At 45.7% G+C, this 16,395-nt stretch overlaps 2 protein-coding genes across 2 annotated transcripts in view; one reads left to right on the plus strand and one right to left on the minus strand.

The window, feature by feature from the left end:
• LOC135454817 (uncharacterized) overlaps positions 1-3,753 on the minus strand; it is an 81,401-nt gene extending 77,648 nt beyond the window's left edge. Inside the window, exon 1 of the mRNA XM_064727348.1 lies at positions 3,084-3,753. The gene's annotated coding sequence lies outside the window, so the exon portion shown is untranslated. The remainder of the gene's footprint in view (positions 1-3,083) is intronic.
• On the plus strand, positions 1,518-15,875 carry POGLUT1 (protein O-glucosyltransferase 1). Its single transcript, XM_064727297.1, has 11 exons — positions 1,518-1,611; positions 1,803-1,893; positions 3,749-3,892; positions 4,318-4,453; positions 7,344-7,465; positions 8,972-9,031; positions 9,998-10,097; positions 10,893-10,951; positions 12,710-12,877; positions 13,389-13,445; positions 14,032-15,875. Exons 1-11 carry the CDS (start codon positions 1,524-1,526, stop codon positions 14,186-14,188), a joined length of 1,182 nt encoding a protein of 393 aa, XP_064583367.1. The 5' UTR covers positions 1,518-1,523; the 3' UTR covers positions 14,189-15,875.
• The last annotated feature ends 520 nt before the right edge of the window (positions 15,876-16,395 follow it).

The following is a 16,395-nucleotide window of genomic DNA, read 5'->3' on the forward strand; positions in this document are numbered from 1 at the left end:
ACAGGACTGATTCAGTTTCACACAAAAGAGGCCTTTATGACTAGTGGAGTTGGAGGCTGTTGTGGCTAATCAATTCACTCCAGAGAAACTTAGTGTAAATGTGACTCCTTCCTATTAATGAGCAACCACAGCTCCTCTTCCTGAAATCCAAAGTCACCAAACTAGGCTAGTGTTCACATTTGGATATACAGACCCCATGAAGATGGGACAGACTTGCCCATGTTCAGCTTCAGGAAAAAACATTAATTGACTCATCTGGATTAATGTTTGGATGGCATCTGCTTATCCCCAGCCCCTCTAACCTACATTCACTTGGACACTTATCAGCATGGATATTGCATCTAGCCCCCAGCTGATAAGCCCTTCTCTTGAAGGATGGCCAGATATGATTGAGCTGACCCAAACTCAACTACCAAACACTAAGCTTTGAATACTGCATTCTAACAAACTATTTTGCAAAGTGAAAGTCCTACACGTTATGCTGATGGTGCTCAACCACCGATTCTCAGTTCTTTCAGGGACATAGAATAGCTTGGGTTGGAAGGGATCTTTAAAGATAATCCAATCTTGATTGAAGGACATCAACCCGTTGGAATGAGTCCAAAGGAGGGCCACCAAGATGACTATAGCAATGGATGAGCTCTCCTACAAGGAAAAGCTGAGATTATTTGGTTTGCCCAGCCTGGAAAAATACGGCTTGGGGATGACCTAACTGCAGCCTTCCAGTACCTTTCACAAGAGCATGTAGTGACAGGACAATGGGGAGTGGATTAAAACCAAAAGAGCATGGGTGTAGATTAGATGTTAGGTAAAAAAACTCTTTACTGTGAAGGTGGTGAGGCACTGGAACAGGTTGCCTAAAGTTGTGGATGCCCCATCCCTGGAAGTGCTCGAGGCCAGGTTGGATGGAGCTCTGAGCAACCTGCTCTAGTGGAAAACATCCCCGCCCACGGCAGGAACTAAATGATGCTTAAAGTCCCTTTCAACCCAAACCATTCATGATTCCATGACCCCTTGCAGTCCACAGCCCTGAAATTGCCAAGAAATTGACACGAATCAGTCTGAAACTTACGATGAGTAGTAACGATGAGATTTGTGACTTTAGATGTTCAAATTGAAGCAGGCCTTGGCGACAGCGAGTGGTCGGGCCAGGAGAAAGAGCCTCTTACAGGCTGGATCAGGTGCTTGATGAATCCAGGCGTTTTGGGGGAAATTCTCCCCAAAAAAAGCCCGAGGGGAGCGAGGGCACCCGGAGATGTGCGGGGCTGGCGGGTTCTGAGGGCAGCGCTAGGAGGATACCTGGGGGCTATCCCGGCTGCACGCTCAGAGCCCCTCTGGGCAGCGGCTGCTTGTGCAGCACGGCCCCATCTATCGCGACAGGCAGTGCCCGACAGGCCACTCTGTGGCGACACGACAATGTCCCCATGCCCGCCCGCCCCCTCAGCGCTGGGGCGGGAACTACAGCTCCCATGGCCGCGCGGGGCGGGCGCCGCCGCCATCTTGGGCCGTGCGGCGGGGCGGCCATGGCCGCGGGGCGGGCGGCGCTGGCGCTGTGGGCCATGGTGGCCGTGGCGGCCGCGCTGTGCCGCCTGCAGCCCGCCCTGGCGGCAGGTGAGCGGCGGCACGGCGGGAAGGGACCGCGGAACGGGGCCGGGGGTCGGGCGGGCGGCTCCCCCAGCACAGCGCCCCGCGGGCTGGAAGGCGCGCCCGAGCCGCTGCCCGCTCCCTGCCTCCCCAGCCCGCCGCTCGTTCTGCTGGCGGGCGGATCGAACCCTTTGGCTTTTCCTTCCTGTGTGTTTTAGATGCCAAGTGGAAAGCGATAACTGGGCAAATTAAGAAAGCCGTGGAAGCCTATGAGCCGTGTGTAAAGGAAAATTGCAGCTGCCACCAAAGGTGAGAGACTGGCTTCCTTTCGACTGTGCAGGTCTCCCGACATAGGGGGGAATACTCACTGACTGTGCAGGTCTCAGGAAGGAATACTTTCGGCAGCACTGGTGGATTGGGGATAAGCCAAATAAGGGGATATTTTGGCCCCAAAGTGTCACATCTGTAGCTATGGGTCACACACCTTGTTACCCTCTGCAGCTGCACACACAGCGTGTTGGCATTTCATATAGACCATACAATAAACCAGATACATAACTCGTGACATTTCTCTTAACAGCCTGCCTCTGCCTTCTCACTCAATGGGACTGGGGCGTTTGATACCTTTAATCACCATTTATATTTCAAGGAGAGAAGGGAATTTAGGAGTTACCACATCCTTCTACCTTTAGGATTAGGATTTCAGATGCAGAAACACAGATGTCCAACTTCAAGCTTCCTATTTAAAAGTATCAGATGTGCTAACTCGTTTTGGGGTTTGAGTGCTATAGTGGCTTTCAAAATCAGATGAGTCATATTGAGCTACTGTTTGTACTTTCTGTTTAGAGTTTTTGATATTCATTGCTCTTGAAATATTGATGAGGGAAAGTCTCATCTAGTTGAGCCTTCCAGTCTTTCCTAAGTTCCAAGGTACAGCCTAAAGACATATCCTAATCTTTAAACATACACCCCACCAGCTCCTGCCCACCTTTGGGCCAAACACCTTCCCAAGTGGTTACAACCTCCAAAAATCTGCTGCAGAACATGACAGGCAGTAGTAACATGAAGTGAGGATGGCTGTGAATGTGCCATGGCACTGCAACTCTCTCCCTGTTCTCAAGCTCATCCCGTTTGCATCCATACCAGACTGCTCATGCTGTTGTGGTCAGCATGAGCAGTCTGGTAGGGATGCAATGTCATCTGCACAATGGCAATTCCTGGCACACTTTTACTGCTCTCTATTCAACTAGGAAATAGCAGAATTCTGGAGGTTGGAGGGGACTTCTTGAGATAATCAAGTCCAGCCTCTTGAGATCATCAAGTCCAACCCTTCTGCTCAAGTAGGGTTGCCAGGACTGTGACCAGTCAGGTTTTGAATGTCTCAACATTAACATGCCAAAAAAACTCCACATCCTCTCTCTGCAACCTGTTTGAGCACTCACACAGTGGGATCACCCTGGCAGTGTTTTCTTAAATGGAAACATTGATGCAATGTCTACCTGAAAGGAAAGAAGGTTTCCTTGGCTGTTACAATCCGACACTGTTGATGACATGCTCCAAGCAGTTAGATCACAGGACTTTTAGAGTAATTTTACATAAGTTGCATCCTCCTTCTGTGTTTTCTTACATGTTCATTAGGTTTGTGCTTCCACACTGTGTTCCTGGAGCTCACTGGTGGTGTGCAGAAGTCACAGGACATGTGCTGCATAGGCCTGTCCTCCTGGGCCAGCTTTCACTCACCCAGTGTTCCTGGGTGATGGTATTTCATGCAACTAGACTGTTACCTACATTTTTAACGTCTGCACAGTGTGACATGGCGTGAGGAATTTGGTCTTGGTTTGCCCCATCATTTATGGGGAGCCAGAGCACAAGGCTGAAGTGAGCTGGAGGGTTTTACCCAAAACATGCCTGGGTATGTCAGGTATTTCTGTGAGAGAGTGACCAGAGTTGTCCTGTGCTGGGCTTTGTGTTCAGACAAACAGCACATAGGTAAAATTGTGAAGCTTGATCCTCTGAGGAACTTCCAAGACTCAAATTCTCACACCAGAGCTCCTAGAAGCTACATGGAGCTTCTTTTAGCTAGAAGCCTGTTCTGCACACTGCAGTATTTCATACACAATATCCTCTCTGTGGTACATAATAGTGGCTGGTGGTTTTGTTTCAGTGTCTGGAAGCAGGACCTGGCTCCTTTTCGAGGTGGTATTTCCAAGGAGACGATGGCAGACGTCGTGAGCCGCAAGCTCGGGACCCACTACCAAATAATTAAAAACAGACTGTATCGTGAGCAGGACTGCATGTTCCCTGCAAGGTAAGAGCTGTGCAGGGGATCTGCTCTCCCTAGCTGGGACAGAAGAAAACTCTCAACACTGCCAAGCTGGCAGCTGTTGGGTACAATGATATTTCAGAGGTCTGAATTCCTCATCAGAGCAGGAGCCCGGAAAATAAACTGTTAGGCTTATATGCATCAATAGCAAAGTGTCACTGTTGCACTCCAGTGCACAAATGATTGGTTGGTTGTGGAATCCCTGAGAAATTCAGGTCAGGCCAGATTTTATAGGATGTGTTGCCCCATTGGTGTCCATGCTGCAGTGAGACTTGGAGGATGCTGTAGGCAGTTCCCAGTTTGCATCATGGTACAGCTTAGGCTCACCATCTCTTCTGGCTCTGTGCAGAGGAAGGCCTGCAAGAGTCTGCCTCCTTATAGCTCTTTTGCCATGTGTCATTTCTCCACAGATGCAGTGGAGTTGAGCACTTCATTCTGGGGATCATCCATCGCCTCCCTGACATGGAGATGGTGATCAATGTGCGAGACTACCCCCAGGTTCCCAAGTGGATGAAACCCATCATCCCAGTCTTCTCCTTCAGCAAGGTACACACACCTCTAAAAGCTGAGCATTTCCAAGATGTGCATGTTCTTCTTTCTCTTGGGAACATAGTTTTGAGGATGGTTCTCTGCAGATTTTCTGTGTGTTGAAATTGCTTGCTCCTTCTTGCCCTTTGTTTCCAGTTTTCTGACAGACAGACTTGCAGATCAATTTGATAAATCAGCTTTTCCCCTCATTAGCTTCTCTTCCAGGTCAAAAAGCGTACCTCTGCTGCAGTGGAATGATACACACCTGGGTGGGATATCTGCCAGTATTCCTCCCATTTGCTACAATACCTCTGTTAAAATTGTAGCCATAGTTTCCCCGCAACATCAAGGATTTTTGATCATGTCAGTGGCCATACAATAATCTCATTTAATGTGAATATTTTAGTCCTTTTTTTGTGGTGCCACAGATGGGTGTTTCTATAACCTTGTCACCTTCTCTGAACCCTTTTCTCTTGGATTCCCTTTTCCACCTGCAAATGTGCAGAGGTGCACACATGCATGGAGACACTCTTTGCTTCTCTTTTCTCATGAGCCTCTCTGCATGTTCTCCTACCTCTCCCACTATTAAACCTGACTGTAGCATAGTGTCTCATCCTTTTCAGCAAAAGGCTCTTACACCTCAAGCTTTGGCTCATCTTGCTTTGCCTTGGTTTATGCCCTGTATGCCCAAATCCTGCACTTTCATGACAAATCCTGTTCTTGGCTGAACTCCAGCAGGCAGTAATATGCAAGGAGAAGCAATGAACTATTTGGTCTTGCTAGTTCAAACCCAGCTCTGTTTCTGCTAACTTGCAGCATCTTACTCTGAACCTAGGTCTTCAGCTCATGCAATCTGAACCATAATATGATCCATAACTATTGACTAGTCCCCTAGCAATCCTAAAATTCTCTCTAGATTTTCAGTACAGGCAATAACCACGTTCACTGCTGGATGCAGCAGTAATGCCAAGCTGTCTTGCCCCTTGATCGTTGAACAACCTTAACTCTAACCAGCAGAACCCAAGTTTTTGCAAAGCAGGTTGCATGAGTTTAATCTTTGCAGCTGTGTTCATCATTCTGCCTCTGACTACCCTGCAAGACACTGAGCTCTGTGGTAACCTCAGCCCTATCTTAACTAAAACGCAGTGACCCAGCCACAGCTCACATTTCAGCAGCCAGTGTTAGGAAGACTTCAGGATGCTGGTCCTATGTGCTTTCTAAAGCTGAAAGTATAAAAGATGGAAATATTTTCCTGTTCTGCATCTCAGAAAGTTGATCATGGAGCTGTCATGGTCTCTAACCAGTGTCTGGTTGTAGCAGGACTGAGAAGACAGAGAAGCCCACATTCATTCAAGTTGGAAGGGACTGCAGAAGGTTACCCAGTCCAGCACCTTTGCTCAGAGTAGGAACAGCTCAGGGCTGCATCCTGCTCAGATATGAGCATCCCTGGGGACATGGCATCCACAGACCGAGTTGATGAATGAAAACACATTTTCCATTAGCTAACTGGAATTCCTCCTCTTGTAATCAAAGCCTGCTGCTGGCTCTGCACTACAGAAAAGATTGTGCCTCCTCCTGAACTCTCCCATTAGGCATGAGGAGATGGCATTTACATTCCCCCAAGCCTCCTCTTCCTTTGCACAGACAAACCCATTGCTCAGGCCCTGTTCATAAGTCATGTGCACTAACCTCCTAACTACCTCAGTGGCCTTGGACTCTCCAGTACCTCCAGGGGATAGACAGATGGATAATTGTGTAGGAAGTTTACTACTAGGGCAAGGAAGTTGCCCATAGTCTGGTTTCATGGAAGAATTTAGTCTTAAGTGCTGGTCTTCGCTCTGATAATATATGGGGGCTTAAGCAACCAAACAGGAGTGAGGAACTGGAATTCTTACATTACCTGGATATTTGTTACAGTGAATTGTTAAGTTATCTCTAGGAAGTCTGGAATGAACCAAAGTCTTGGAAACCTTAATGTCAAAGTGTCTCTAAGTGCCTCTATCTCTGAGGAGGTAATAATGCCTCTTGACTTGTCATCAGAAAAATACACTTGTAGCTACACATAGGCACAAGCCTTTAGAAAGGTGAGTTGAGCTCAAGTCTTTTGCTATTTACTAATCAACTGCATCATGGATCTCTTTTGCTCTTTTCTACATGAAAGTCCTGTGTCATCACACAGCAAGACAAGGCCTTTTAAAAATCATGGAAGCATTTCAGTATTGAACTATGTTCATACAAACCCTGCCCAGGGAGGAGTGGAGTCTCCCTTTCTGTACACATTCTTAACCCACCTGGATGTGTTTCTGTGTATCCTGCTCTAAGTGACCCTGACATGGCAGGGGGTTGGACTGGATCATCTCCAGAGGTCCCTTCCAACCCTGATAATTCTGTGATTCTGTAAGCCCAGCAAATGGTGATTGCAAAGCTCTTTTGGACACATAATGGAGAAAGCCAACAGAGCTCCCAGAAGGAACATTTGTTACTGGTGTGTTGTATTCATATTTCTAGAGTCCCATACTGTCACAATCATATTTCTAGAGTCCCATACCTTCTCAGTGATATTCCTTGGGGGCAGTTCTCCACAGCACAGACTTCTTGTTCTGCTTGTTGCTGCTTCTTAGTTAGGGCTCCTTCTAGGCTGTCCCTGCCTGGCCAAGCCCACCCCCTTTTATCCCAGTTATCTTCACTAGCCACAGCTGCAGCCCAATTCAGGCCATCACAGCTGCAGCCCATCAAAAACAACCAGGGCTTATCAGGGCAAGGCCTATATACAAATATTCAATATACAATACAGATATTCAAATACAATACAGATATTTTAATAGGACTCCTACTATACTGGTGGGCTCAGTCAGTAAAACAAAGTAGATATTACTCTCATTCTTGCATTACTTTCCTTTTTCTCAAGACATCTGAATACAATGACATCATGTATCCTGCCTGGACATTTTGGGAAGGAGGACCAGCTGTTTGGCCAATTTACCCAACAGGTTTAGGGCGCTGGGACCTCATGAGAGAGGACCTCAGAAGGTAGGTTTTGGAAATGGTTATGTGTGGGGGAAGGTGTCATGGAAGACAAAAATGCATCTTGCACTGGCCCATGTTGATGTCCAAGACCATAAGTCTGTTGGCCTGTGATCTGTCCTGCTGCCTCACATGAACTACCTACAGCCTGACTGCTGTATGGGAATTCTCCATGGAAACCTTGGATGATGTCACTGGAAGTTATAATTAGCTCCTCTGTTTGCAAGCCTTTAGTAAGGAATGCAGAGGACAAACTATGCACATCCTTCATGCTGTCAGGGCCAGATTGCTATCGGGTTTGGGGAGAGCAGGTTTGTCAATAAAGTAGCAGTTATCTTTTGCCTGCAGAAATCTCCCCTGACATACAGAAATATTCTTCTTTCTTCTCAGCTACTTCTCTAGGAGCTATGTTTTTTTCACTGCAGGGATGATCCAGGATGTTTGTATAAGCTACTGGAAGGCTAAAGGAAAGCCTTCTTTAGATGTGCTTTTACTTGGGTGTCATTGTGCAGTAGAAAAACCTGGAACCATTCCTAGGAATCAAGAGTCATTACTGGGCTAAACAGAAGACATTTCTGGCTGGGAGTCTTCCTTTTGGCAGGATCTTTTGATTTGTTAGCAGAGTAAGGGGGTGCTTCACATGGGAAGTGACAAACCAAGTGTGCAACACTTAGTGAACGCAGAAACAAAATAGCAAAAACCACCTCTATGTAATTGACATCCAAATGCAAAGTTGAATCTTTTGCTCTTCAAAATCTGAAGATCCACGTGATTATTCATAGCTAAAGCTTGATATGTTGTAGTGTAATGGAGTGCAAAGCATTTACTCATCCTTGTGTTTTCACTATAAGGAGATGCAAAGCTTGGCCTGCACAGGTAGATCAACTCGGGGGTCAGGACCTGCATGTTCCACCAGGTGCAGCAGAAAAGCATGGCAGAGTTCTCTGAGAAGTGGTGAGGCAGGTGACTGCACTGGCAGGAAAAAACCCCAGGTGAACAGCTATTTTGAAGGACTTGATTAGGTTTAACATGAAAGTGATTAATAAAAACAATGAACTCTTGTGTTTTAAGTGCAAAACACTAGGTGGTTTTTTTGTTTCTTGATTGGTAGTTCTGTTTTGTAGTGGGAAATGACTGATTAGAAACTCTCTAGTTGTTTTTCACTATCCATATTCACTACAGCAAGAAAAAGCCACAGCTCAAAAAGTGGATTCAAAGCTTAGGCAAACTTCTAATACCCTTCAAGGTTTGGTGGAGAGCTGTGTGTAATACATTGTTTTGCCTGAAAGGTGTTCTGGAAAGTAGCCTATATTATATTGCCTTAAACACAATATTTACAGGAAAACCTGTTTCATTGGAGCTGGGTGAGAGTTTTTTTTATGCTATAATGAAGGAAGTGATTTCCATCAAAAATGAAGAATAGAAAAAGACACCATGCTGTGAAATCTGATGACAATGTTGTTTCATGGTTATATTAAATCATTTATTGCCATGTGTAAAAAATATTTTCAGATCTGCAGAGAAATGGCCATGGAAGAAAAAAATCTCTAAAGGATATTTCCGAGGATCCAGGTGAGCATTTTCTCCTGCAACAGAAGATTCTACCAAGAGGGGCTGTGACAGCTCTCTGTATATAGAAATTTCCATGTCTCCTACACCTAAACCCTAATTAAGAGTGTATTTTCCAAAAGTAAGGAAAGTGAAACATGTTGTACAGCATTGCACTATTAGTTATTCTCCACAAGAACTGCCATTTGCAACTAGTTTATTATAATCACCTAATATTGGAAGCAGAAGTTGTGATGGATTTGCCACATTATTTCTTAATGACTAAAACTGTCACCTCAGGAGCCCGCTTGTTTTGTTCTGTGAAGGGAACTGCAGGTGCTTGATACAAATTTAAAGATTTAATATTGCTGCTTATGCTTCCTGCCAATGTGAATGCTTTATTTGCTGTGCAAGTGATCCACACTGAATGAAAAGTATTCTGGCCTTAAGTTACCTGAGTGGTAGGGAATAAGAGAAGATTTTTTTTGGCCTCTCTCCAGTTACAGTTTAAAACAATGTTAAATCCTATACTTTCTTTCTTCCCCTTCCCCAACAGGGAAGGATTTAATGGCTTTCCAGGTAGGCTCAGCAGCTGATGAGGAATGTATCTGAGGGATGTCATAACCTTGTTTATCAGCAGTGTTTTAAAGCCCTGTCAGAGGGCTGAAGATGCTGAGCATCTTTGAACTTTCTCTAAGGTGGGAGTTAAAGCATTTGGCACTCATCTGGATAAAGGAAGCAGGATTTGTCCTGGGAATTTTTAAATAATACTGTTAAATATATAGTCAGTCAAATAATTTTGGTACCCATTACTCATTCTCCTCTGTTAATATACCCTTGGGCAGAAATACACTGTGGTGCACACTTCACAGTGTTTTGGGGGCACACAGGGAGGTCAGCCTCAGAAAGAAGCAGTGCCTCAAGTTCTCTAGTCTGTTAGCTGTGTTGAGGCATGAGGATTGGCAATTAGTGACAGCATTTCTTTTTCAGAACAAGCCCTGAGAGAGATCCCCTCATCCTGCTGTCCCGAGAAAACCCAGAACTTGTTGACGCTGAGTACACTAAAAACCAGGCTTGGAAATCTGAAAAGGTGTGTGGGTGTTTGTCTGTCTGTCTCCTGAGTGTGAAGGCCAGAAAGGGTGGCACTGCAGGATGGCTTTGATGGAGAGAAACATCTTGTTGGAGAGTTGTGGGTGATCCTTTAGAGTGGGGGAGGTTTGTACTTCCCTTGATGGCCGCACCTCTCTGGCACATGAAAGCAAGGAGTCTCTGGAGCCTGGCAGGCCAAACACTTTCCTTCCTTCCACGCTTGTTGTTCAAGGAAAGGAGAACACATAAGAAAATGAATCTCTGCCAATCTCCTCCTTTCCCACAACAACAAAATTGGCCAACCCTTCCCCTTCTTGTCTCTGAGCTGCCTCTCTGGTGTTGTCAGTCTTCAAACCTTTTTCTGTTTGCTCCATTTCTTGATCCTATTGTGGATAACTTTCTGATAACTGTTGCTGATAACTTTTTAGTTTCTTACTTAGTCTACAGTCCAGCTCTCTCCAGACAGTCTTGGCTAATCCAGTTACACTTGGCTTCACACAGTCCATTGTCCCAAGCTGTTTTCTACTCTATAGCTGCCAACAAAACATTATCATTTAATGTGTTTGTGCTGGCATTCACTTACAGGCAGTGTGTAATTTACTGAGCTTTTTTTCATGTTTGAAGGGCTGGGAATTCTTTATGATCCTTCTAACAGCCCACCAGAGAAGGTTTTCTCAGAAGTGGGAATGGAAGCTTTTGACACCTTACCTTTGTTTCTAAGTGAGAAGGAAAACAAGTTAAATAACCATTTGAAGCTTACTGTTTTGTTTTGCTTTTGAATTCTCTTTATTTTAAGGACACCTTAGGAAAGCCTCCTGCAAAGGAAATTCCACTGGTTGATCACTGCAAATACAAGTAAGAGTTTTGATTAGTAAAGCTGTTCAAGGTCTGTGGGTTAGTCATTTCTTGCATGGTGCAGGGTCTCATTTTATTTTAAGGTCTAATTCAACAACCAGCTTCATGCAGATGTGAAAGCTTGTGAGCAGATATAAGACAGCTGAAAATTTGGGAGCTTAGCATGACAAGTGCTACCACTGGGTGTATGTAGTAAAAGAGAGAACCTGAAATTTGATGGAGCAGACCCAGTATTAATTCATACTTTTTATTTTGTTTAGGAGAATGTGGTTTTGATTTACAAAGGTTTTTATTCTTTAACTGCTTAATGAGGGTTTTTTGGTGTAACACTCTCACAGGTTTCTATGTGCAATATAAACTCTTAGTGTGTATGCACTTGTGTGTCAGATGTTTTGCTTTTTCTTCTGCTAGTTGTGATTCTGCCAGCCAGAATCTGCTGATATAAGAGCTCAGTCATTTGGCTGAATCTGTGTTTTTGTGCAAATGTGATTGACTTGTCTCATTTTGTATTTCACTAGACTGAAGCACAGATTTCTCCCTTCTGTTACACATACACTGCCCAACTCTGGTGCTCCCCAGCCCATCATATGGTGTAGGCTGAGACCTTCTCACACACTTTTGCTGAAGCCCAGGGTGGTAGGGTCAACATGAACTTTTGTCTGCTCCTTTCAGTGTAGGTGTTACAGCAGGGTGAGGTTATGGATGGTGGGAACTGTGTCTGGAATTGGACAGAGGCATCTCCTTGCTTCCAGACCATCATTCTTGTTACATCTCTACATGTATTTGTTCAGTTCCTAATACAGTGAGCTGCTCATCCCTGCCTTGAGATCCTAGGTAGTACGAAGGATGCAAAGTGATTTCAGATTTACTCCTTGTTATTTGCTGCTGAACTAAGTTTAGCTGTAATTCCCATCTTACACAAAATATATATAATATATAAGCTCCATCTTGCCCAAAATAGTTTCATTAAAGGAAGAACTCTCTTCCCCCAGCCCAAAATGTTTGACTTCAAAGAACAGTTATGTTCTGGGGAGGTTTACCCGTAGGAAAAATAGCTTTCCATATAATAGGAGAAATGTGGGTTTGATAAAGAAAACAAGTAAGCAAACAAACATCCCTATGAGATACAGTTTGCTAAGAGAAATATCCCCTTGCCACAGTCAAGCCCACTTTACTAACTTGGCAGAAAATACTGAAAACAAAATTGTGGATTCTTCGTTATCTGCTAAGTCCATCTGTTGTGTGCTGGCCCATTTAACCTCCTAGGGTTACATTCCCAAGTTAATATCAAACAATTACATTCAGATTAAAGCAGAATCCCAGAGGAAAAAAATAACCTGAGATTGATGTGGCAAAGCACAACGATGAGTAGAAAAGCTTCACGGCAAGGCAAGAGAGAATTGGGAAAAATTTCCTTGTGGTTGACAAAGCCTCTGGGTGACCCCATAGGGTCACAGAATCCATGCTGTGACCTTCCATGCCTTGCTGGCAATTGTCCACGGGGCCTCATTGGTTTGTCACAGGTGCCTTTATCAAAGGTAAAGCCTCACAACTTGAATTTCTCACTGAGTTTTGACAGACAGCAGAAACTCACCTTAACTTCAGCTCACCTTTCCTGTGAGCAGCTCCAGATAAATACCTTTCCTCTGCTTTAGTGACCGCTGTGCTGCCCAGCTGCTGCCTGCCAGGGAAGGTTCACTGCTGCCTGGAGACCAGCACACCTCTAACCAGGTGCCTCTCTTTGCTCCCCTGTTGAAGGTACCTGTTTAATTTCCGGGGAGTGGCGGCCAGTTTCCGCCTGAAGCACCTTTTCCTGTGCGGCTCGCTTGTCTTCCACGTCGGAGAGGAGTGGTTGGAGTTCTTCTACCCCCAGCTGAAGCCTTGGGTCCACTACATCCCGGTGCAGTCAGACCTCTCTGATGTCAGGTGTGGGGCCTGAGGCACTCCCTGGAGCATTCCATACCGTGGGGAAGCCTTTGGGAAGGAGGGATGATTTGTGGTAGGCTGTGTGATGCCTCGGAGTGAAGTGCCTCCACTCTGAGGCATCAGGCAAGGACTCTTGGAGCTCATGGTCTTTTCATCACTGCCCCCAGAGAATCCTTTGCTTGGGGAGTACAGTTTCACTGGAGTAAGTCTTTCACTCTCACTGAAATCAGCAGGCACTAGACACTTAAATTTACAAGTGGGCAGCAGAGATAAGGGGGAAGAAGAACTTATCAGTGGGCCAAAAATGTGTTAGCTCCCAGATTTCAGGATGTTGTCCAGAACTGATGGGAAACTATCAAGAAGAGAAGTTTCTTCTGTGCTCTGACGTGAGCACCACTTTCACCTACTCGTATACTCTTAACCTCAACCTCCCCAACAATTTAGCCAAGGGGTGATGTTCTCCACTGAGCCAGTTGTTTCATAGATTTTTTTGTGTGTGTCTTCATTTTAGGGAGCTCTTGCAGTTTGTAAAGGAAAATGATGCCATAGCACAAGAAATTTCAGAGAGGTAAGTAGCATGTCCTACCTGGCTATTAGGCAGTCTTCTTCCAAAACATTTTCTTACACTGCTTTTGATCAGGTTGCCCATCAAAGACCACCCAGTATTGGTAGGGTGCAGTATAACTGACCTTCTGCAGTGAGAGCAAGCAGAGGGAAGCAGAGAGCAGGATGCTGTGCTCTTTGGCTCACATGTGACCCATGTCAGAAGCCGCATGGAAAGCTGGCAGAGGTTGGGAGCTTTCATCTCAGTATGGGACAAGCTGGCTCCTGGGGGCTGTGTCTGCACTGTAACCATTATCTATCCAGGCTGGTCTGAGGCACCATGCATCAGTGCTGCTCTAGCTGCATGTCAGAAGTGAAATCTGATATTTATTATCCCAGATAGCAAATACCATCCTGAGGATAGCCAAAGCTCTGCAACGTCAGGGCTGTGAACATGAATGAAAATTGTAAAATTAAAACAGACAGTACAGAGCAGTGCATGTTTCTCATTTGAAACAAGGAAGTGTGAAAGTTGATATACATCCAAACCAGAACTAATGACTCTTGTAGGAACTGGCAAATAGGCCTGACTGTGCCTTGTGTGTCTCTAGGGGACGTCAGTTCATCACTGAGCACTTGGACATGGAGGACATCTCTTGCTACTGGGAGCATCTGCTGTCTGAATATTCCCAAATCTTGACTTACAAAGTGAAAAGGAGGAAGAGCTACAACGAGATCACTTCTGGACAGCTGAAAACAGAACTGTAGAGACTTCTCTGTTTTTCTCTTTGGCTCAGACTGATCACTGTGGAAATCTGAAGATCAGTATTTACTTATTTCTTGCTCTCTCAGACTTACCTTTCACAGCAGAACTACAGAGAAGTCAGCAGCAGGCTGACTTGGACATAGCTTCAAGCCACTGGGACCTGGTTATATTGTCACCACAAGAATGTTAAGCAGCATATGGGATTAAGGTTATTTAGTGGGGTGGTCAGTCATGCCTAGAGGAGGGATGCTAGCATTTAGGACTTAGTTACTACCTGTCTCAAAATGATCCTAAATCCCATTCAGTCGATGAGAAGCCTTACTGGACTTTTTACCAAAGGTCATGGTGAAGGACACAGACTGAGAGCTGCACTCAGCTAGTAAATACTTGCCACTTTGTTTGGCAAATGTTTTCCCAGCTGGATGATAGCACTTGGGGTATTAGGTGTTCTCTGACAGAAGCAGGTACAGGGATTTGGGGGTTACATTTCTGGATAGCTTAGAGTTTATGTTGGGTTTTAGAGGTTGATGGTAAGGTTTTGACATGCCCTTGAAAGGATAACTGATCCTTGCAGAGTTACCCTACCTACCTCACAGGAGACCAGCATGTGCTGGTGATGGGGCCATCATCAGTGATGTGCCTGGCAAGTGAGACAGAGATGGTTCATCCTCCAGCAGATGAGCTGGGTGCCTGCACAACTGAGCCCCTGTTAATTATCTCTCACCAGCTGCCTGGCCAGACAGCCTGGGATGTCATCCTTAGGAACTCAGAGAAAGTATTCACAGAGGTAGATTCAGCACTTCCTTTTTCCAAAAGTGCAGAGTCTGCTCTGATTCCCTTCTGTAATCCTACCAGGATTATTTTGGGTTTTTTTGGTTTGGGGTTTTTTAAGGGTTTGTTTTTTTTGAGACCGCTAAAACATCTACTCACTTCAGTACTTGCTTTTCTTCCCCACAGCTGTGCCACTTCTTTTTTCATCTCCTTCAGCCTGGTTGAGGGAATGTCTTCAGTCACACGGTAGCAGCTACTGCTCACATTACCCATTTCGGGTTGGTCACAGGCTGCTTGTGCTTGCTGTGTTTATGCCCACCGCAGCCTCTCAGCTAAGGAGAACTGCAATTCCTGAAATGCTCTGTGCCCCCTTAGGTGAGAGGCTGGGAGGTAGCAGCATCTTCTCTGGCACCCACACAGGAAGAGTGTGGGGTGGCAGGAGGGACACAGGAGCCTCTCAGGGGAGCACCCCTGTTGGTAAAGGAGCCTCGAGGCTGAGAGAGCAGCACATTATAATGGAATAGGATGATAGCAACAGCTCTCAGGCCCCTCTGCAGTCAGTGTGGATCAGGGAAGAAGGAAATTGCATGGAACAATAATATTTGTGTCCCCTCACAGAGGCCTTGCAGCCCTGGAACAGGGACATAGCAGCTGGCCCTATGGATCAAGTGCTGGTTGCTGGGGCAGTGTGTTGGTTTTGGGACCAGTGCTGGGGTTATCCCATCCAGCAAAGGAAACAGAATTGGGCATTAAAGAACCTGGTTTCCCAGGAAAACTGTGCTAGAGTGGAAAGGGTTTCCTGGTTTTCTATTTTTAGCCAACAGAAAGACAGCACTCCAAGAAACTGAACAGCTCTGTATGATATTTTAAAACCATTTGTAACAAAGTGTTTTTTAGAATAAAACAAACAAAAATGAAGTTTTGCTGACTGCATGTTGCTTCATCAGAAGAGTAATAAGAGATCTGCAGAGCCTCACCTTTTCCACTTGTAGATCTTGCAATGAGAATTGATTGTTGCAGCTTAGGTGGCCCTTGGCCAAAGTAATGGTTGGGCAGGAGGGGGGGAAGAATCCCGGGAATTCCAGTCCCATAAAATATGCACAGGCTCGATGGGAAGGCGCAGGCACTTCCCCTGGTGGGGAGCTTTCGCTGCTTTGGTGAAAGGAGGATTCACAACAGAGGGAGTTGAGTTGTTTCAGGGAAGGCAGTGAGAGGCACCATGTCGCCGCGCAGGATTTGCCTCTTCAAAGCCCGGGGACTGCTCCCCATCGCAACCCCCAAAACTCAGCTCCTCTCTCACGGGGGGGAGCAAACCTGGCCCTGCACAGACGGGCAAATATTTGCAGTAATTAACCAGTAATTAACGCAGAGCCGAGCGGTTCGGAGCCGCTCCGCTCGGTGCCGTGCCCCGCCGGGCCGCAGGGGGCGCTGTCGGTGC

The sequence above is a fragment of the Zonotrichia leucophrys genome, chromosome 1 (assembly GCF_028769735.1).
Source record: "Zonotrichia leucophrys gambelii isolate GWCS_2022_RI chromosome 1, RI_Zleu_2.0, whole genome shotgun sequence".
NCBI classification, from domain to species: Eukaryota; Metazoa; Chordata; class Aves; order Passeriformes; family Passerellidae; genus Zonotrichia; species Zonotrichia leucophrys.